The sequence below is a fragment of the Macrotis lagotis genome, chromosome 1 (genome assembly GCF_037893015.1).
Source record: "Macrotis lagotis isolate mMagLag1 chromosome 1, bilby.v1.9.chrom.fasta, whole genome shotgun sequence".
In the NCBI taxonomy this organism is placed as follows: domain Eukaryota; kingdom Metazoa; phylum Chordata; class Mammalia; order Peramelemorphia; family Peramelidae; genus Macrotis; species Macrotis lagotis.
The window spans coordinates 355,934,644-355,957,547 of record NC_133658.1 but is presented as its reverse complement, the minus strand read 5'-3'; the positions used below and the strand labels follow the sequence as shown (position 1 = coordinate 355,957,547).

The following is a 22,904-nucleotide window of genomic DNA, read 5'->3' as shown; positions in this document are numbered from 1 at the left end:
AGGTACAGTATTTTAACAGAGGAGCAACTTTTAGACCTTCAGAATCATTTGCTTGCTCTCTTTTCCAGTCTGTTTCTTCGTGTGTAAAATTCGGATTAGATGAATAAATCGATCAAGCATTTATTAGGTGTCTGCACTGTGATTAGACTTTAGAGATATAAAGAAACAAAGGAACAAGTTTCTACTCTCAAGGAATTTGCAGTTTATCAAGTATATTTATATATTTGTAAAATGCATTTGAAATAAGTTTGAGGTAATTTAATGAAGGGAGAAGGGAAACAAGAATTAATTAAGGGCCTATTAGTATATGCCAATCACTGTGCTTTACAAATATTATTTCATTTGATCCTCACAGCCTACCTGGGAGGTAGGTGCTATTATTACTCCTCTTTTACAATTGGAGAAACAGAGACAGATGGAAGTTAAGTGATTTGTCCAGGGTCACAAAGTTATAATTATTAAGTGTCTAAGGCCAGATTTGAACTCAAATCTTCTTGTCTCTAAAGGGGCAACTACTACGTGGCACAGTGGATAGAAAGCTGGACCTGAAAGCAAGAAGACTAAATATACTGAGTTCAAATCTGTCCTCAGCTCCTTCCTTAGATGTATTACCCTGGCAAGTCAATTCAACCTGTTTGTCTCAGTTTCCTTGTCTGTATAGTGAACTGGAAAAGGAAATGGCAAACCACCCCAGAATCTTTGCTAAGAAAACGCCAAATAGGGTCACTGAGAGTCAAACATGACTCCATACATCCATATGCACATATACACAAACTTCTTGACTCTAAGCCTATGGCACTGCCATACTTAGTTGTATGGGGCACTAATAGCTTGGGGGGATAGTTGGGTTGGAAATCATCTCATGTAGGAGCTACTGTTTGAATCGAGCTTTGAAGGAAATTGAATTTGAAGATACAGAAATCAAAAGGGAATATGTTGCAGCCATGAGGGACTGACAGTACAAGGGCACAAAATTGAGAGAGAAGAGTGTGTTATGAAATTGAGAGAGGGAGTGTTATGCATGAGAACTAGCAAAAAAGATAGTTTGGTTGGAATTTAGAATGCCTTAAAGGGAATAATTTATAAGAAAACTGGAAAGGTAAGGTGAAATCAGGTTGTAATTAACTTTAAAAATAGAAGAGTTTGAATTTCATCCTAGTGGATTAGGAAACCACTGGAGTTTTTGAGTAGAGGAATGACCTGACTACACTTCTGCTTTAGGAAAATCACTTGGATAATTGTGTGGTAGCTCAGGGAAGGGAGAGACCTGAAGCAGGAATACCGGAGTATAGGAGCTACCAGTTTGGCAGCTATTACTGTCAGTCAGCTGAGAGGTGATGTAATTAACTAGGGTAATAGATATGTAAATAGAGAGGAAACAAATTAGCAGCTGATTTGATAAGAGTTAAGGGAAAGTGAAGAGTCAGGGAAGAGAAAGAAGTTGTGAGGGAGAGAGAGAGAAGAAACAAAAGAGAGATAGAAGAGGAAAGAGAGAGAGAGAGAGAGAGAGAGAGAGAGAGAGAGAGAGAGAGAGAGAGAGAGAGAGAGAGATTAGGATACAGTCCCACTTAGGGAAAAGTGATGTAAGTGATCCAGTCAAAGAGACTGAGAAGTCAGTCAATAAAGAGAACCAAGAGAATATTGGGAAAAAAACAAAAACCCAGAGAGGGGAATATTATGGATATTGAATAAAGGACCATTAGGCTTGTTAATGAAGAGATAACTGGTAACTTTGGAAAAAGTATTTTCAGTTGAGTTATGAGTTTGGGAGCCAGATTGCAAGAGACAGGAAATTGAGTGAGTGGGTGGAGAGAAAATGGAGGCACGGAAGAAAGATACAGCTTTTCCTAGTTTGGCTGAGAAAGGATTGAGAACAGGATGAGCTCAAGGGAGATGCAATGTTCCATGATTCAGTGACAAGAGGGCCTAGATGCTCTATAAATCCAACCCTAGACCCTATCTTAAGTTTTAGGCCCAATCAATTATCATATTTATTAGGTGCTATTATATGCTTAAGTTTATTGCTGGGGTAAGAAAACAAAAATTAAATAGTCCCTGCCCTCTAGGAGCTTATAGTTGAAAGTAGAAGTCCAGAGTTTTTTGAGTTTTTTCCCTTCACATTACTTTTCTCTGTGCAATCTACATTTTGGTTTCAAGACTCTTCTTGTTGTTGGTCAGTTTTTCAGTCATACCTGAGTTTTTAAATGGAGTCACATTTGGAGTTTCCTTGCAAAGAAAGATATTGTAGTAGTTTGCCATTTACCATTTCCTTCTTTTTTTTTTGAAGAGGAAACTGAGGAAAACAGGGTTAAGTGAGTTGCAAAGGATCACACAGCTAGCTAGTAAAAGTGTCTGTGATCAGATTTGAACTCAGAGAGTTGTATCTTCCTGACTCCAAATCCAGCATTTATTCACTGTGCCACTTAGCCAATCTAAGATCCTTTTATCCTTTTAAGTGATCCAAAAAGGGGGCAGCTAGGTGGCGAAGTGGATAGGACACTAGCCCTGGAGTCAGGAGTACCTGAGTTCAAATCGAACATCAGACACTTAATAATTACCCAGCTGTGTGGTCTTGGGCAAGCCACTTAACCCCATTGCCTTGCAAAAAAAAAAAAAAAACAAACCCAAAAAAATATCCAAAGAGCTTTTGTTTATGTGGGTTTCATCTATTGATATTTTCCCTATTAGAAGTTAAAACTGATAAATTTTAAAATATTTATTAATTCAATAAAAACAAAATAAACCCATTTTATGAAAATTGTACTTTACAAAGCAATAAAATTTAATGAGAAGAATGGCATTATATATATTTTTGCATATCTCTTTAATATCTGGCTTAATAGCAGACAGTTGGATTGTTCCTATCTGCTTCTGGATTCAATCTATTGCAATATGCTATCTGGAAGTATATAAAGAAAATCTATCCTCAAATAAGTAGGAGAAAAGGGAGAAGCACTTTAATAGGAAAAAAAAAGCTTAGTATTGCTAAAAAATTAGTTTTGACCTCATAGATCCATTGAAGGGTTCTGGTGATCTAGCGACTACTCTCTGAGAATGTAATCTACTTGCTCTGTTTCCTGAAATTGGAATTCACAGGCTCACAAAATTTGGAAATTGAGAGGAACCTCAGCAGCTACTTAGTCCAATTCATATCCCAATGATTTATATGTCTGATAAGGTGATCATTTAGTCTCTGCTCAAAGCTCTCCCACAATGGGGAATCCACCATTTCTCAAGGCAGCCCAAAATCTCTAATAACTGATAACCCAAATTTATAAAACTACAATATTCAGGTCAAAGAGTAGTTATTCTCTTCATGTTACAAAGGAATCCAACTAATTACTATTCCAAAATCTTAAACACTTCTATATAAAATTTTCCCAAATCACATTTAGAAAGAAACACAAAACAAAACTAGACCAATAACCTTCCCCTGGTGGAATGCTACTCCAGATAATTTTATACAGAAAAATCATTCCAGTAATCTATGAATTTTGGGATTCTGTCTGTAGCTTGTTTGGATGAATGTTGTTTTTCTTTATTAGATTTTGAACTTCTCAAGGGCAGGGATTACTTTTACCTTTTTTGTATCCTTCAGCACTTAGTACAATGCCTGTTATAAAGTAGGCATCTTTAAAAAAATGTTTAGAGTAGGGGTGGCTAGGTGCCGCAGTGGACAGAGCACCGGCCTTGGAGTCAGGAGTACCTGGGTTCAAATCCGACCTCAGACACTTAATAATTACCTAGCCATGTGGCTTTGGGCAAGCCACTTAACCCCATTGCCTTGGAAAAAAAAATCTCAAAAAAATGTTTAGAGTATTACTGACTGACTTTACTGACTGACTAGTTGCATTCAGAATTCAGAGTAGCTATTACTTCTATTCTCTCAGCTACAAAGAAAGGTGTGGTACCAACAGTTACCAATAATTGTCTCCTATCAATTTATCAATCATGATATAAATCCACATATTAAATTGTTCCATTTTAAAGGTTGCTATGGGATTCTAGTTACTTTTCTACATCCACAAAAATATCAGAACTTGTGAAATTAAGCTTGGAAATAATTAGCAAAAAACTAACTCCAAGTTCTGAAGAAGTAATACGAATTTCTTCAAGTGAAATTCACAGTTTTATAGGCATGCCAGTCTTAACTATTCTCCTCTTATTTTATTGGGATTTTGAAAAACTTCCTAAAACTTGCACTGCCAATTTCTGCAATCCTGAACTGCTGTTTTCTTAACTTGGTCCTTGCTGGAGATTCTGAAGATTGCTACAGTTCCTGTTAAAGTGAAAAATTCCTTAGCTTTATTTCCTTAGGGAATCAGAAATTGAAATAAATCATGACTTCTAGATGAATTAATACCACTGTAAGCAGTTGAAATGTCAGGGTTTTTTGTTTTTGTTTTATTTTGTTTACTTTTCCAGAGTACTTTTATTCTTTGCTTCTTGACCCTGATAAATCCAGGCTGATCTTAGCAAATTCTAGAACTGCATTTCTTTATATCTACTTTAGCATTTCATTTTCTAATATTGTTAATTTTTCTTTAATTTTTCCAATTACATGGAAAGATAGTTTTCAACATTCATATTTGTAGTTTTCTCCCTCCTTCCTAAGATAGCAAGTAATTTGATATAGGTTATACACACACAATAATGTTACACATATTTCCACATTGTTTATGCTGTGAAAGAAGAATCAAAACAAAAGGTAAAAACTATAAGAAAGAAAAAATAAAAATCAAATTTTAAAAAATGAAAATAGTATGCTTTGATTTGCATTCAAGCTCCATGGTGCTTTCCCTGGATATGGCTAGCATTTTCTATCACAAGTCTTTAAGAATTTTCTTGTAGTTGATCATCTCACAATGTTACAGTTATTGGTTCTGTTTGCTTCACCCAGCATCAGTTCATGTAAGTGCTTCCAGGTTTTTCTGAAACCTGCCTGCTTATCATTTCTTATAGAACAATAATATTCCATTACATTCATATATGGTAATTTGTTCAGACATTCTCCAATTGATGAATATTCCCTCAATTTTCAATTCGTTACTACCACCAAAAAAGCTACTAGGAATATTCTTGTACATGTATGCCTTTCTCCATTTTTATGATTTCTTTGGGATACAGATCTAGTTGTGGCATGCAAGGTCAAAAGGTATGTGAACAGTTTTATGGTTCCTTGGGCAAAGGTCCAAATTGCTCTCCGGGATGGTTAGATTGGCTCACAGCTCCACCAACAATGTAATAATGGTGTTAATTTCTTAACCTTGTACTTCTGTGTTTTCAAATAATTTTTCAAATGACTTTGAGATTGTTTATTTTTCCTACATTGAATCTTTCACAAATTAGCACAGCTTTCTCATGGCTGTCAAATTCATGGTAAATTCAAAGTTTGATCAGAGCCAGGTTTACAGGCAATTTTTAATTTTGCCTGGTAAACTTTCAATTTAGTTTCTTCTTTAAGAATTTACAAATGTACAATCTATTCTGATTCATTTTAAGTGGTTTTGCTTCTAATTTGCCTAGGCAAAATGTGCTAAATCGTTAATAAACTCATAGTAGCCAGGTAAACTCCTGACCAGCTTTTTTTTTTCTTGATCTAATTTTTTTATTTAATATTTATTCTCATTTTGTACAAATAATGTTTTTATACATTAATAAAATATTCTTGTTTAAGAGTAAACAAAATACCCCCCTCCCCCCATAAATATAGACTTGCTTGAGTGATAAAGTAAAGGGGAGAGAAAAAAATTAAAATTAAAAAAAATAATAGTAATAATTGTAGGTATGGAAATTTTGCCCCAAATTATTCCCCTAGCCTTTTCTTTCTTTCTTTCTTTCTTTTTTTTTGCAAGGCAAATGGGGTTAAGTGGCTTGCCCAAGTCCACACAGCTAGGTAATTATTAAGTGTCTGAGGCTAGATTTGAACTCAGGTACTCCTGACACCAGGGCCACCTATCCACTGTGCCACCTAGCCACCCCTCCCTCACCTTTTCTGAAGCAAATTTTTGATTTTAACAAAAGAAAATTTAAAGGGGCGGTTAGGTGGTGCAGTGGATAAAACACCGGCCCTGGAGTCAGGAGTACCCGGGTTCAAATCTGATCTCAGACACTTAATAATTACCTAGCTGTGTGGTCTTGGGCAAGCCACTTAACCCCATTTGCCTTGCAAAAAAACCTAGAAAAGAAAATTTAAGACAATAATTCCTGCACCAGATAAGACTTATTTTCAAAACTATAAGATTTTTTTTTTCTCTTTCTTTAATGGTGGAGTCATGGGATATAAAACTTTTAAGCTGGTTTTAGTTTTGATAGACTGAACACTTTTTTGCTGACTGGATATAAACACAAACTCAGAAAAAAACCAAATATTTCCATTCCTAGCAACATTCATTCACAACCAAAAATCCATTGACTTGATTTAAATGAAAAAAGGGTACTTTAAAAAACTTTCAAATTGTTTTGTTCAAGAATTTGTGGTTCCAGGGCAGCTAGATGGCACAGTGGATAGAGCACTGGCCCTGGAGTCAAGAGGACCTGAGTTCAAATCCAGCCTCAAACGGAATGCCTAGCTGTGTGTCCTTGGACAAGTCACTTAACACCCATTGCCTTAAATAAATAAAAAAAAATTTTTTTAATTTGCTTTCTCTATCTATTGGGTGAGATAAAAATCATTAATGCTGGAGAGGATTTGGGAAAATTGGGACACTAATGCACTATTGATGGAGTCGTGAATTGATCTAACTATTCCAGAGAGCCATTTAGAATTATGCTCCAAGGTCAATAAAACTATGCTATGCCCTTTGATCTAGCAATATCACTACTAGATCTATATCCCAAAGAGATTATGAAAAAGGGAGGAAGGTCCACCACAAAAATATTTATAGCAGCTCTTTTTGTAGTAATAAAGAATTGGAATTTGAGGGGATGCCTATAAATTGGGGAATGGCTGTACATATTATGGTATATGAATGTGATACATAGAATATAGAGGTTCTCAAAGGAATCATTGGTGGCCTGACTTTAGAACATGGAAAAACTAACATGAATTGATGATGAATGAGGTGAGCAGAACCAGGAGAACACTGTACACATCAACAACATTGTGAGATGAGCAATTATAATGGATGCAGCTCCTTTCAGAAGTTCAATGATCAAGCACACATCTGAAAGACTTGTTATGGAAAATAACCACCCACATCCATAGGGGAAAAACTATGGAGTTGGATTGCAGAGTAAAGCATACTAGGTTCACTTTTTTTTAAGAAAGATTTTATTTTGAATTTTACAAATTTTCCCCCATTCTTGCTTCCCTCCCCTCACCCCCCACAGAAGGCATTTTGTTAATCTTTACATTGGTTCCATGTTATACATTGATCTCAGTTGAATGCAATGACAGAGAAATCACATCCTTAAGGAAGAAAAATAAAGTATGAGATAGTAAAATTACATAATAATATAACTTTTTTCTAATTTGATGGTAATAGTCTTTGGTCTTTGTTCAAAGTCCATAATTCTTTCTCTGGATACAGATGATATTCTCCATTTCAGATAGCCCAAAATTGTCCTTGGTGGTTGCACTGAAGTGATAAGCAAGTCCATCAAGGTTGATCATCGCCCCCATGTTGCTGTTGGGGTGTACGATGTTTTTCTGGTTCTGCTCATCTCACTCAGCATCAGTTCATGCAAATCCCTCCAGGTTTCCTGGAATTCTCATCCTTCCTGGTTTCTAATAGAACAATAGTATTCCATGACATACTTATACCACAACTTGATAAGCCATTCTCCAATTGAAGGATTTACTTAATTTCTAATTTTTTGCCAACTAGGTTCACTTTTTTTTTTAAAGGTTTTTGCAAGGCAATGGGGTTAAGTAGCTTGCCCAAGGCCACACAGGTAGGTAATTATTAAGTGTCTGAGGCTGGATTTGAACTCAAGTACTCCTGACTCCAGGGCCAGACCTCTATCCACTGTGCCACCTAGCTGCCCCAAGGTTCACTTTTTAAAACTTTTTATGTTTTTCCTTTCTTTCTCATGATTTCCCCCAACCCCGGGGTTCTCATTTTTTTTTTTCACAGCATGACTAATATGTAAACATGGTATTCAGATTACTGGCTCTCATGGGGAGAGGAGGGGGGGATGAAGGGAGGGTGGTAGAAAAATGTGGAACTCAAAAACTTACAAAAAAGATTAATGTTAACAACTACCTTAGTTGGGGAAAAAAAATCAGCTTTCCAGAGGCAGAAATATTCTAATATTCCTTGCTTTACTCTCTCAGTTTTTCCCAAAATTTTCCAAGTTGAGAGTCAAATCAAGTCATCAATATGAACTTACTATGGGGGCAGCACAGACCCTGGAGTCAGGAGTACCTGAATTCAAATCCGGCCTCAGACACTTAATAATTACTTAGCTGTGTGATCTTGGGCAAGTCACTTAACCCCATTGCCTTGCAAAAACTAGAAAAAAATGAACTTACTATGTGTCAGATACTATTCTTGGAGTTAATTTCTAAATTAATTCTGGAAATTACAATAAAAAGACACAATTCCAAACAAGATATATAGAGAACAAATTGGAGATAATCAAGAGATGGAAAGCATTAATATCAAGGAATATTAGGAAAGACTTCTTTGTAGAAGATAGTTTAGCTGGGGTTTAAAGGAACCCAGAGAAGCTAGGAGGTAGAGATGAAAAGGGGAAAATGTCCAAGTATGAGAAACAATAAGAGAAAATATTCATAATCAGAAGATGGATTGTTTTGTACAGGGACCCTTAGTATTGACCTTATCTGCTTGGTGGAAGACCTCTTTCCCTAGTTCACTGACCAATAAAAGGCCAACCTGGGTCTTTTCTTTGTTTTAAATTTATTTTTATTAAGGATATTATTTGAGTTTTACATTTTCCCCCAATCTTGCTTCCCTCCCCCACCCCCCCCAGAAAGCACTCTGTCAGTCTTTACTTTGTTTCCATGTTGTACCTTGTTCCAAATTGGGTGTGATGAGAGAGAAATCATATCCTTAAAGAGAAGAGAAGTCTAAGAGGTAACAAGATCAGACAATAAGCTATCTGTTTTTTTTCTAAATTAAAGGGAATAGTCCTTGCACTTTGTTCAAACTCCACAGCTCCTTATCTGGATACAGATGGCACTCTCCTTTGCAGACAGCCCAAAATTGTTCCCGATTGTTGCACTGATGGAATGAGCAAGTCCTTCAAGGTTGAACATCACTCCCATGTTGCTGTTAGGGTGTACAGTGTTTTTCTGGTTCTGCTCATCTCACTCAGCATCAGTTCATGCAAATCCCTCCAGGTTTCCCTGAAATCCCATTCCTCCTGGTTTCTAATAGAACAATAGTGTTCCATGACATACATATACCACAGTTTGCTAAGCCATTCCCCAATTGAAGGACATTTACTGGATTTTCAATTCTTTGCCACCACAAACAGGGCTGCTATAAATATTTTTGTACAAGTGATGTTTTTACCCTTTTTCCTCATCTCTTCAGGGTATAGACCCAATAGTGGTATTGCTGGGTCAAAGGGTATGCACATTTTTGTTGCCCTTTGGGCATAGTTCCAAATAGCTCTCCAGAAGGGTTGGATGAGTTCACAGCTCCACCAACAGTGTAATAGTGTCCCAGATTTCCCACATCCCTTCCAACAATGATCATTATCCTTCCTAGTCATACTGGTCAATCTGAGAGGTGTGAGGTGGTACCTCAGAGAAGCTTTAATTTGCACTTCTCTAATAATTAATGATTTAGAACATTTTTTCATATGGCTATGGAGTACTTTGATCTCCTCATCTGTAAATTGCCTTTGCATATCCTTTGACCATTTGTCCATTGGGGAATGGCTTTTTGTTTTAAAAATATGTCTCAGTTCTCTGTATATTTTAGAAATGAGTCCTTTGTCAGAATCATTAGTTGTAAAGATTGTTTCCCAATTTACTACATTTCTTTTGATCTTGGTTACATTGGTTTTATCTGTGCAAAAGCTTTTTAATTTACTGTAATCGAAATCATGTAATTGGTTTTTGGTGATATTCTCCAACTCTTCCTTAGTCATAAACTGTTCCCCTTTCCATAGATCTGACAGGTAGACTAGTCCTTGATCTTCTAATTTGCTTATAGTATTGTTTTTTATGTCTATGTCCTGTAACCATTTGGATCTTATCTTGGTAAAGGGTGTGAGGTGTTGGTCTAATCTAAGTTTTTTCCATACTAACTTCCAATTTTCCCAGCAATTTTTTTTTAATTTTTATTAAAGATATTATTTGAGTTTTACAGTTTTTCCCCAATCTTCGTTCCCTCCCTCCCAGCAATTTTTATCAAAGAGGGAGTTTTTATCCCAATAGTCAGACTCTTTGGGTTTATCAAACAGCAGATTACTATAATCATCTCCTGTTTTTGCATCTAGTCTATTCCACTTGTCCACCACTCTATTTCTTAGCCAATACCAAACAGTTTTCATGAATGATGCTTTATAATATAATTTTAGATCGGGTAGGGCTAAGCCACCTTCTTTTGCACAACCTGGGCCTTTTCTTTTGGACATAGAGACATCTCTGACCATATTGCAAACAGTGAAAGCTTGGATGATCTTGGGTTCAACCACTCTCAGACAGGAACTTCTACTGACCAACTGAAGTCCAGCACTTCAAAATGACATGGATCTCTTAAGCAAGAGATCAAGAACTTTGGGAGGAACCCTTGTGATCTCATAGTAAAACATCCCTTCACTGAAATTAAAATTACTCCTTAAACTTTTATATCAGTAGACTCCATAGAATTCTTAGAATGAAGAGGAATAATTGACTGCCCATGAACTAGGCCCATGATCCTGGGTAATTTGCTATCTAAATTTGCTGTCCTTTGTTGTCCTGTCCCTTGTTCTCAGAGACCTTGGGTCCTTTTCTTTGCTGGATGAACAGTTTGGGAGCAACTGAAATTGGCTTAGGTTCCAGAGCAGTAGCTGATTTAAAGTTGCATAAGATGTAGGTCTATACTGGCATAACATAAGACTTACCACATACAACACTCTGTACAGCCACAGGAACTTTGTCTTGTGAACTCACATGCACACATACACAAATTTATTATGAGCCCAGCACACACATTTCTGGCCAGTCTTTCCTCATTGAGGTCATCAGGATTCAAATACTGTCCAGTATTCTAGGATAGATCACAAAGTAGGGTTTCAGTTCCATTTCCAAGAATGTGGTGACAGGGAAAACTCATTCTTCCATCTCTAAAGCGCCGGCCTGTCAAAAAAAAAAATGCTCTCTTGTTGACTGACACATTTGCTTCAAACACACAGGGCATCCCCTATGCTCACCTTTTAAAATGTTTGAAGCTCTATTATCAAATGAGATATTTGTTGTCTACAGTTACTTTAAATGGAATTTCTATTTCTATCATTTGCAGTTGGGCTTTGCTGATAATAAATGGAAATGCTAATAATGATTTATATGGGTTTATTTTATTTCCTGCAAAAGTGCTAATTGTTTCAAGTAATTTTTTAGTTGATTTTCTAAGGTTCTATAAGTATACCATCATAACATCTGCAAAGCATGTCTATTCTAATTCCTTCAATTTCTTTTTATTATTGCTAAAGCTAACATTTTTAATACAATATTGAATAATAGTCGTGATAATGGGTATCCTTATTTTACCCCTGATCTTACTGGGGAATGCCTTTAGTTTATTCCCTTTATATGTAATGCTTATTGATGGTTTTAGATTTTCATCTTAAGGAAAATTTCATTTATTCTTATATTCCCAATTGTTTTAATAGGAATTTTGTCAAAGATATCTTTCAGCATCTATTAATTTTGTTATTGATATAGTAAATTATGCTGATTATTTTCCTAATATTGAAACACGCCCATATACCTGGTATAAATTCTATTTGATCGTAGTGTATTTTTCTAGTAGTAACTTACTATAGTGTCTTGGCTAAAATTTTGTATAAAATGTTTGCATCCAATATTCATTAGGGAGACTGGTCTATAATTTTCTGTCTATTTTGGCTCATCCTGGTTTAAGTATAAGCAGCATGTTGATGTCATGAAAGGAATTTGGTAGGGACTTCATCGTCTATTTTTTCCAATAGCTTATATAGAATTGGAATTAATTGTTCTTTAAATGTTTGGTAGAATTCATTTGTCAAGCACTTAGCATAGTGACTGGTAGATAGTAGGCATTTAATAAATGTTTATTCTCTCCTTCTCTATTGCTATGTGCATTTGCTTGTGGTCCTCTATGACCGCAGATCTCTGCCCAAATTTCTCATTCTTAAGCTGTTCCTACTCTGACTTCTCTACAATTAGAAACCTAGATTTCATAAGGAAGCACTGGTGGGGAAAAGGCTCCCTGGGTAAATCCTGATGCTTGTTATCTTCTATTTATTCCAAAATGGGGCATCTCCTTCTCCACCTTTCAGTCCAAATTTCTCTTCAGTTCTAGGTGGGATTCTATTTCCATCTCCACTCCTGAACCCTATTGGCTTTTTGACCAGCCTTCTAGCTTCAAGCATCCTCTTGTCACATGAGAAGAAAAGGGGATGAATGAAGGTGGGTCCCTAGAGTTCTGAGTTGTACCTGACCAAATAACTCCCCTGATTGCTGTACAACCTGTGTCTTCCTTTTAGTGACAACATTATGTGCCAGAAGATCTTGAGGGAGAATTCGTGGAACATTTTCCGGAAGGACCTGATGAAACTCTTGACAAAATATCCCCCCTATGAGAAGTTCACCGCCTTCCGGACCCAAAAAAAGAGCCTCTTCTCACCTCTGTCTGGGGTTCTGGACCTGAAGACCTTAGGGAAGGATTCTTTACCAATGACATATCCTATCTTTCATGCAAAAGTGTCTCCTAGTTCAAAAAAGATGTTGCCTCCTCTCAGAGTGGTAGAAACCATCTATACTCCCAGGTACCACATTAAGGAACTCTTGCCTAAGTATAGAAGTCCTGGTATTCTCCTCAAAACCTAAGAAGAGGTCAAGAGCAGCATTGCTTAAAGTGGTGGCCATGACCCCCTGCAGGAATTCCACATGCAGGACAGAAGTTGGGAAAAGTTTTGGAATTTTGTGCTGTTGAACCAAACAAGTATTTGGGATTGGCCAACAACATATTTGCAACTGTTGTCATGCTTCTTTCTTAAATTTTTTTTCTTTTTGTTTTTTGCAAGGCAATGGGGTTGTGACTTGCCCAAGGTCACACAGCTAGGTAATCATTAAGTGTCTAAAATCAGATTTGAACTCAAGTCCTCCTGACTCCAGGACTGCTGCTCTATCCACTGTGCTACCTAGCTGCCCCTTCTTTCTTCAATTTTAAGAACTGGGAGGCACAGAAAGGACCCTGTCTTGAAGTTGTCCTTAGGTAGAAATTATTCAGTGCCTTCATTCAGCTCCTTTTCCTGGTTGGGTAGCAGGCAGAGGTTGAGGAAGGAAGGAAAAGAAATGATCTTGGAAGTCCAATACTGAGAAGTCAAGCCAGGATTGAAAATCAGGTCCTCTAATCTCAAAACCAGTCTTTTCATTATACCTGACTGCTTCCTTGTGGGAACTTCTATCTGCACACTGACACAAAAGTAAAAAGGAAAGATAATAGAGGCAAAAGATAATGTTTTGGGGGAATGTCACTTGATTTTTCCCCCTCTAAAATAGGGAATATGATTATGGTCATCACATTATCCTCTGCTTGACCAGGTTGTAACGAGTATATAATATTACACTACATTGTAGGAAAAAGCACTGATACTAGAAGAATTGAATTATAGATCATAGTTGAATGATTTAGAATTTGAAGGAACTTTAGAATTCATTAGGTCCAAACACCTTGTTTTACAGTTGATGAAACTGAGTCACACTGATTAAGTGACTTTACCCAATGTTACACAACTAGTAAGTATCTGAAGCAGGAATTAGGAACAGAGGGTAAAATTGTAATGAGGTAGATTTTTGTACAATATAAGAAAGAGCATGTCCAGAATTGGCTGTCTCAAACTCAAACTCAACTCCCCATAGATGAGCATGCTTAGTCACAGGTTGAATGGCCCTTCTAAGAATCCCCATAAAGGAAATTTCTGCAATTCATGAGAAACTAGACTGTGGAAGTTCTAAGGATTCAGAGGACCGCTCGTCTCTGACACTTACTACCTTTGTGGCCTTGGACAAATCTTTTAACTTCCCTTTACCTGAGTTTCTTCTGTAAAATAAAAGGCCTGGACTTGGTGATCTCTGAAATCCCAAGTCTAGATCTATATCATCATTATCCTTCTGAGGTTCTCTGCAGTTATGCCAGTATTTAGCCCATCTCACTCCCTCTGCTTGGGAGTCCATTGGGGAAAAAAATCCAATGGAGAAAATCCAGGAATGAAGACAGAACTATATTTTGGACATGATCAGAGGTCTGGAAAATGACTCTGAGCTCAGGGAAAGGGGTTGGGAGAGAGCTGACAGGTGACTGGAGCTAAGCAGTAGCTGCATTGGTCCTTAATGATGATAATTCACTTAGTTGGGAAGCAATGGAGCTTAGGAGAAGGATCCAAGACAGGGAACTTTTGTAAAGCCTTTGGGATACAAAGGGAGGTATTTCTCTTTCTGCTTACAAAACCAAAGGATCTGAAAGCTGGGAGGGATCTCGGTGGCAGTCTAGGCCAAGTTATCCATAAAAGGAATCCTGATATGTCCCCAACAGGGGATCACCCAGTCACTGCTTGAAGAAGAGCACCAGGTGATGACCTTTAAGAATAGTCCTTTCCATTTTTGCACAGTTCTAAATGGTTAAGTATTTCTTCACAACAAGGCTGAAATTGCCTCTTTATAGTGATCTTTAAGAATAGTCCCTTCCATTTTTGCACAGTTCTAAATGATTAAGTATTTCCTCACGACAAGAATGAAATTGCCTCTTTACGGCTTCCACTCATACTTCTGGTTATCCTTAGGGACCAAGTAGAACAAATTTAACCCTTTGCCAGGATAATTCCTCAAGTTGTGGAAAATTAGCTCCCATGTTTCCCTTGAATCTTCTCTTATACAAACTAAAATAGCCCCTATTTCTTCCACTTATTCTAACATGGCTTCTAAGGCAAATGGACCCACAGAAATAGGGGACTGGGAGAAGGGGATGAAATAATTATCTACTACAGTATTTCCCTACAAATAAGCCCTAGAATAATTTTTTTCAGGGTGTTCATAAAAACCTCTCCACCAAAATAAGTCCCATTTAAGCTCATTAGTCAGAGGAATCCATTTAGTACACCCCTTGGAAACACTGAATTATAAAATAATACATAATAAAATATAAATATTGATATTAATACTTAAAATAAATGATAATATATAATTATTTGTAAATAACCAGGGGGGGGATGCCTTTGGATGAGAGGTAAATGCCTGTAAACAGATGAACTAGAAACATTACCAAATGACCAATCCGAGTACAGACAACAACATAAATAATATGTGCACTTGATAACATCTAGATGGAAAGAAAGCCCCACCTCTAATCACTAAAGGCAAGAAAGTTAAGATTGAATGTTCTTAAAACTGAAAAAAACTGGTGCCCACAAGCAAGTTATAAGGAAGTGGATTAATTTAATGCTGCCACTTGTTTTGCAAGGTGGACAAAAAGGAGGGTTAGTCTGGCATTCAGTCAGCACTCACCATGCTAAAAAACTGAAAAACATCCTTGAAGAGAGAAGAATAGATCAAATGATTCCTGCCAGAATGACTGCCTCTCTAAACATCCTTTAAAAATAAGCCTAATGCATCTTTTTGGAACAAAAAAATATAATATCCAATCTTATTTTGTGTAAAATAACTATGAATGAAGCACTGTGTGGAGTGCTTTACAAACATCTCATTTAATTGGGAACTAGTATGATGGTAATTAAAAGTTTTGACCTGGGAATCAGAAGAGTTGGCTTAAAATAATGGTAATGAGCTGTATAAAATGCTTGATGGTTTCCTGAAGATTCTCCTGCACATTGACTTGCACGGTCCATATTGGAAGCTTGGAAGGTCCTCAAAGTATGCCATATGAAATTTTACAATATGTTTTTCTCACAATCTGTAAAAATAGAATATCATGTCCAAGTGAAGAAACTGAGATTCATCGAGATGAAATCTTTTGCCTAGGTTATTTGTCTAGTCTGGAATGGGGTGGGGGGGGGACTCAAATCTAAGTCTTTTAGTTCTCAAGATCAAGATCTACTGCACCACAATGACTTACATCCAGCTTCCTCATTGTGGTATCTAATCTGACATTTGCCATCTCTCCAGTGAAAAGACAACACAGGTCTTTTTTTCATACCAACTGTTGTCTAGCAAGGTTTTGTCATCCTGTTCTTAGATAACTGGTTTTTTTAAACTCAGAGTTAAGTCTTGAAAATTATCCCCATGACATTTTTGTATTAGATTAAGAAAATAGAAATACTAAAATTTTATTTTAAGTACAAGCCTGCCAGAAACATTTTTATTGTCATTCTAATCCAAGCATTGTTCTTGGAGGAGCCATAGTTCCAAGATTCTGCTGATGCTACAAGATTGTGACCAAATGTTACTGAGTAACAGGCATTGTGGAATAGTAAAAAAGGCACTGGAGGCCATGGTCTTCTCTGACTATGGCCCAGCCAATGCTGCTTGGCTGTTTCTCTCTCTCTCTCTCTCTCTCTCTCTCTCTCTCTCTCTCTCTCTCTCTCCCCCTCCCCACTATCCCTTCCTTTGTGTTGTAACTTCTTTTAATAAATTTTTGTTTTATTTACAAAAAAAAAAGACACTGGAGGCAGGAATACTTGGGTTCAAAACCCACCACAGATGTTGTGTGACCCTGAGTAGGTCACTAACCCTTCCAAATCTGTTTCCTTCACTAACCCCTCTAAATCTGTTTCTTAATTGATAAAATGAAAATAACTAAAGCATAGGTTATTGTGAGGCTCAAGTGAGTTAAAATATAACAAGCACATTTTGTAAACTTTGAAAAATTAGATAAATGCCAGATGTCATTACTAAATACATGTCAACTCAGTCTTATGTCCTGAAGAATCCTGTGAAGGACTATTAAAAATAGCTTTTAATAGTCCTTCACAAGATTTTTGCTTCTTATTGCAGAGCATCTAGTTCTTTCTTCCTTCTCTAAAACATCCCTAGTAGATTATCCTTCAGCCTCTAATAGAACATTTCCATAGATAAGTGCCTTGTTATCCAGGCAGTTCATTCCATTATTAGTCAACTCTAATTTTTAAGAAATTTTATCTTTAGCCTAAATCTGCTGACCTGTGGTGCCTACTACTCATTTATCTAAATTCTCTTCTCTTGAATTTCATACAGAACACACTAATCTTTCAGGTATTTATTTACTGCAAAAATGTCATCCCTAAATCTTTTCTTCTCCAGACTAAATAGCCTTAATTCCTTTACCCAGTCCTATGACATATGATTCCTAAACAAATCATTCTTGCATCTTTCTGCTCCAACCCAGCTGATGCTCTTCCAAAAGTGGTCACAAAATTCAGAGCATTGGCTGATTGACATATTCTCCAGACAGAATCTGAATAGGTGATCAATCCTAAACCACAGATTTAGGTTTGATTAGTATTGCTGGAGAGAAGGAGTGTGGTTTAGTGATCAAATCACTGTACTCTCTGACTCAGGAAGGTAACAAAGGCTCAGACTTTAATTCACCAGTAGTACAGTTTATAAGTTACTATAAAAAGTTCACAAATTAGGTTCTTTGGAGAAGTATCAAGATAGTAAGTTTCAGTTTTTCTGTAAGCTAAAGGGAGAAACTTAAAGGACAGGCTGATTACAAGAAGCTGAGGGAAAGAAGGGCTAAAGTGAAGGCAGGAAGCCACTGATCCCTAAAGAGGGACAGTAGTCATGTGGGAATCAAGTTTATGTACTTTAATGAGGTGACAAAGGTAAGTTTTGAAAAAGGTAATAAATTTTAGCAAAAGCAGATAGCTGTAGGAGAATAGAAAAGAGGATAGGCAAGTTAAAAAAGGAAGGGGTGGAGCCAAGATGGCAGAGTAGAGGCAGGAATTCCCACAAACTCTCCTCCAAACTGTTCATTTCCTTTCCAGACTCACTTATCCTTACCCAGGCAAATGTCGAAAGGGCGGGAGAGACAAGGATGACAAGTTTTCCTAGTTTTCCAAGATCTCCATCAAGATCTCCATTTATTAAAACCAAATACAAGTGCTTAAATATATTGCCCAGTCCCTGGTCCACTCCCACTTCTGTGGCACTTAATAAAACAATGCTTTGGTGGTAGAGGACACCAGGTAATATAGTACTCCCACACACACAACAATCCCTTACACCAAACCACTCCAAAGACCTTTAAATAATAACTGTAACCAATTTTTAGAGTGATTGAACCATCAGACTTTCTAGCCCAGAAAAATTTTCTAGTCCAAGACAACTTGTATGATCTGATGGAAAGGTCTGTTACACTGGGGTTAGAAAGGCCTGCAGCACAACCAGTTGGCACATAAGCAACCAGTTCTGGCCATCCAGGAACAGTCCGTGAGACACCTGGGTCCCCGCAGGTAAGGATTCTGTGACTTTGCCTATGCTCAGATCCAGGTTGATGTCTGAGACCTAGTATCAGGGAAAGGAGCTTTACTGCCAAAGCAGAGCAGGGACCCTCCTTGTAGTTCCAGGGAAGAGGGGAGTATTTATGGTCATCTACATAGCTGAGCACAGACCAGTAGAGTAGTCAGAGCCTATCATAAGACCTTTAAGGAATTGAGATCCCTGGTACCTCCCTGGGACCACCCTGGGTACGCCTAAAGACAGCTGCAAAAACCGTCATAAGTTTGGAACAGTACATTCTCTACCCGGAAAGTAGAGACCCACCTTAACAAATGACTTAAAATCAAGTCATAAGCTGAGGAAATGCACAAACAACAGAAGGAAAAAAAATCTATAGACAATTATTTTGGCCCTTGGAAGATCAAAATACACACTCAATAGATAACAAAGTCAAAGTTTCTGTCTCCAAAACCTCTAAGAAAAATAGGAATTATTCTCAGACTGTAGAAGAGTTCAAAAAAGATTTTGAAAATCAAGTAAGGGAAGTAGAGGAAAAATTGGAAAGAGAAATGAGAGCGATGCAGGAAAATCATGAAAACCAAGTCAATAGCTTGGTGAAGGAAATACAAAAAATACTAAGGAAAATAACATCTTAAAAACTATGTCAAAAGGTCAATGAGGAGAAGAATGCCTTAAAAAACAGAATTGGTCAGATGGAAAAGAAGATACAAAACTCTATAAAGAAAATAATTCCTTCAAATGTAGAATGGAGTTAAGGGAAGCTAATGACTGTGAGAAATCAAGAAACAATAAAACAAAGCCAAAAGAATGAAAATTTAGAAGAAAATATCTCTTGGAAAAACAACTGATCTGGAAAACAAATCCAGAAGAGATAATTAAAAATTTTTTGGGCTACCTGAAAGACATGACCAGGAAAAGAACCTAGATTTTATATTTCAAGAAATTCTCCAGGGAAATTGCCCTGATATTCTAGAAGCAGATGGTAGAATAGAAATTGAGGGAATCCACTGATCACCTCCTGAAAGAGATCCCCAAATGAAAAAGCCCTGGAATATTATAACCAAATTCCAGAAATCCAAGTCAAGGAGAATATACCACCAGAAGCCAGAAAGAACCAATTCAAGTATCATCAGGATAACACAAGATTTAGCACCTTCTACATTAAGGTCTCTTAGGACTTGGAATATGATATTCTGGAAGGCAAAAGAACTTGAATTACAACTGAGAATCAATTATCTAGCAAAACTAAACAATTATCTAGCAAAACTAAACATCTTTTTTCAGGGGAAAAGATGGACATTCAACAAAAATAGTGGACTTTCAAACTTTCCTGTTGAAACAACCAGAGTTGAACAAAAAATCTGATCTTCAAGTACAGGACTCAGGTAAAGTATAGAGAATGTAGATGGGAAGGGCAAACTTTGAGGGATTTAATGATATTGTACTACTTATATTTCTGCATGGGAAGATGGATACTTATAAATCACATAAACCCTCTCTATTATTAGGTAGTTAGAAGGAGCACATATAGACAAGGCACAGGAGGGAGCTGAATATGAAGGTATAATATATTATGAAGATGGAGTTAATAGACAAGAAAGGACTGTATTTTGAGATAGGGAAAGGAGAGGTAGAATGGGTTATTTTACATAAAAGATACAAGGAAAAGTTTTTGTAATGGAGTGGAAGGGGGAAAAGTGAGGAGGAGTGAGTGAGTGAGTCTTCACTCTCTTTGGAAATGACTCAGAGAAGAAAAAACATACAGTCTTAACTGGGTATAGAAATCTATCATACCTTAGAGGAAAACAGGAGAGGAAAGGGATGTTAGAGAAGGGGCAAGGGGAGGGCAGGGAGAGGGTGTAGGAGATAGAGGAGAGGGAAGATCATGGGTGAGGGTAGTCAGATATAATGCACTTGAGGAGGAACAGGGTGAAAGGAGAGTAAGATTTGAATAAATGGGAATGAGAAGGAATAGGATGGGAAATAGAGCTAGCAATAGCAATTATGGGAAAAATTATTGAAGCAGCTTCTCTGATGGACTCAATAAGTAAGAATGCTATCCATCACAAAGACAAAGCTGAATAGACCTGAAGCACACTTTTTTCCCCCTCTCATTTTATTTTTCTTGAAGTTTCTCTTTCTTTGGGGGGATTGTGTTTATTTTTACAAAATGACTATTGTAGAAATGTGAAAAAAATTAAAAATAATTTTTAAAAAATGAAACCAGAGCAGCCTGGCCAAGAGTTAGGTGAGGAAGCACAGATTCCTCTGTAATGGGTGGAACAAGGGTGGCATTTAGAAGATGTCCTAACACCTGGTGTAGATGTGGCTTTCTACTTTAGCCACCCCAAGGAGTGGCTAAAGTCTGAATAAAGTAGCAGTCACTATGTGTAAGCAGCATACCTTGCAGCATACCTTAGTAAGATGTATGAAGGACTTCCATCAGCACTGGGCATACTCCTGCCCCAGAGGGGCTTAGGAAATGAGGTTCACCAAGAGCCAGCACAGAAGGGAGAATACTTCCACAGTACAGGAAAAAGACCCTATAAGATTTGTTTCCAAGACAAACAGACTACAATATTTCTCTGTACCCAAAGGTTCACTGTTTCAATAGGATTTGGATTTGGACTAGACTAGTGTAGTCCTCCCATTTACAGGATAAAAATATTGAACCTGAGAAAAGTCAATTGACTTGTTCAAGACTACAGCATTAGCATGTAGTAAAGGTGAGATGGTGGTTTTATTTCCTTGCTCTGAATACTATAAATCTACTAAGATATTCTAGGGTTGAATCATCTTTTCTTTTGGTCACCAAATCATTATATTGTCCCAGAGAAGAACATTTGGTCATTTAGATCCCCAGGTCTTTTTCACACTAAGCATTACTTTGCATGTCTTGTCTATACTATACAGTGACAGGCCTGTATAATTGATTTTTTTTAACCTTAGAGCTATGTCTTGACAATCATTCCCATAATTTTTCATTCGATTATTAAAGAAAATATTACTACTAAGTTCTTCATTTTAGGTACAAGCCTGCCAGAGAAATTTTAATTATTATTATTTTAATCTAAGCATCACACAGCTAGGTAATTATTAAGTGTTTGAGGCCGGATTTGAACTCAGGTACTCCTGATTCCAGGACTGGTGCTCTATCCACTGCTCCACCTAGCTGCCCCCTAAGCATTATTCTTTTTTTTTTTTTTAGGTTTTTTCAAGGCAAATGGGGTTAAGTGGCTTGCCCAAGGCCACACAACTAGGTAATTATTGTCTGAGACCTGATTTGAACCCAGGTACTCCTGACTCCAGGCTGGTGCTTTATCCACTGTACCACCTAGCCACCCCATAAGCATTATTCTTTTTTTTTTTTTTTTAGGTTTTTGCAAGGCAAATGGGGTTAAGTGGCTTGCCCAAGGCCACACAGCTAGGTAATTATTAAGTGTCTGAGACCAGATTTGAACCCAGGTACTCCTGACTCCAAGGCCAGTGCTTTATCCCATAAGCATTAATTCTTAAAAGAAATATAACTGATGAGTTCCCTTATGTTTCTTCAACACAAGACATTTTGAGGTGATACTTTTTAGGATTCTTGAACAAGGAGATTTAAAATATAATAAAGCATAGCTATGTAACGCAGAGTAAGGTAAACATTTTGCTCCATCATTCCAAGACACTAACTTTCATCTTTTAGAATCATTTTGCTAATGGGGTCATCCGTCATATGGCCCTCCACATACAGTTATCCCTCCATGATCATTCCCTTCAAGATCTCTCTCTTCCTCAGTTGATCACAGGTGACCCGAAGTAATCAAAATGACCTTTCCTTTCTCATTATCATGCATTAGGTACATTCAGGGCACTAGGAAAGAGGCCTCTACTCAGGTGGATCAATTAAAGTCTCTTGGCCCTTGTCATTTGTCTGGTCACTGTCCTAATTACTTCGAAAGAGTCTACTTTCCTGGGCTGTCCAGAGCAGGACAGTCACTTTTCAAAATGATAGGTCAGTGATGGTTTCTCTTTCAGATTAACCCTAAGTTTCTAGATTAGTATACTTTTAAATGTTTTCTTAATATTTCCAAAAGAGAGACCAGGGGAGAGTGTTTTGTCTGCTATCACATGATTTGAACTAAATTTTTTTCTAAATCTATAATCCAATATGCCAGCTCTTCTCTGGCTTTCTATCCCTATTCCCAAGGGTTTTTTTTTTTGGTCAACTATAAACAAAGCTAAACAAAACTATAAAACTAAACAAATCACCTGTATTTTTGTGTTTCAAAAGAACTGGAAAACTGTTTATTTGGCAATTAACAAGGAGGTAGTTGTTGTTGTTCAGTTATGTCTGATT

The 22,904-nt window shown here is 37.1% G+C and overlaps 1 protein-coding gene across 4 annotated transcripts in view; it reads left to right on the top strand.

The window, feature by feature from the left end:
* CNBD2 (cyclic nucleotide binding domain containing 2) overlaps nt 1-13,127 on the top strand; it is an 84,919-nt gene extending 71,792 nt beyond the window's left edge. For all 4 annotated transcript variants that reach the window (XM_074229163.1, XM_074229147.1, XM_074229140.1 and 1 more), the window contains one exon: nt 12,649-13,127. In XM_074229163.1, coding sequence (XP_074085264.1) covers nt 12,649-12,991 — 343 coding nt within the window. In that variant the 3' untranslated portion in view covers nt 12,992-13,127. The remainder of the gene's footprint in view (nt 1-12,648) is intronic.
* Nucleotides 13,128-22,904: the final 9,777 nt, after the last annotated feature.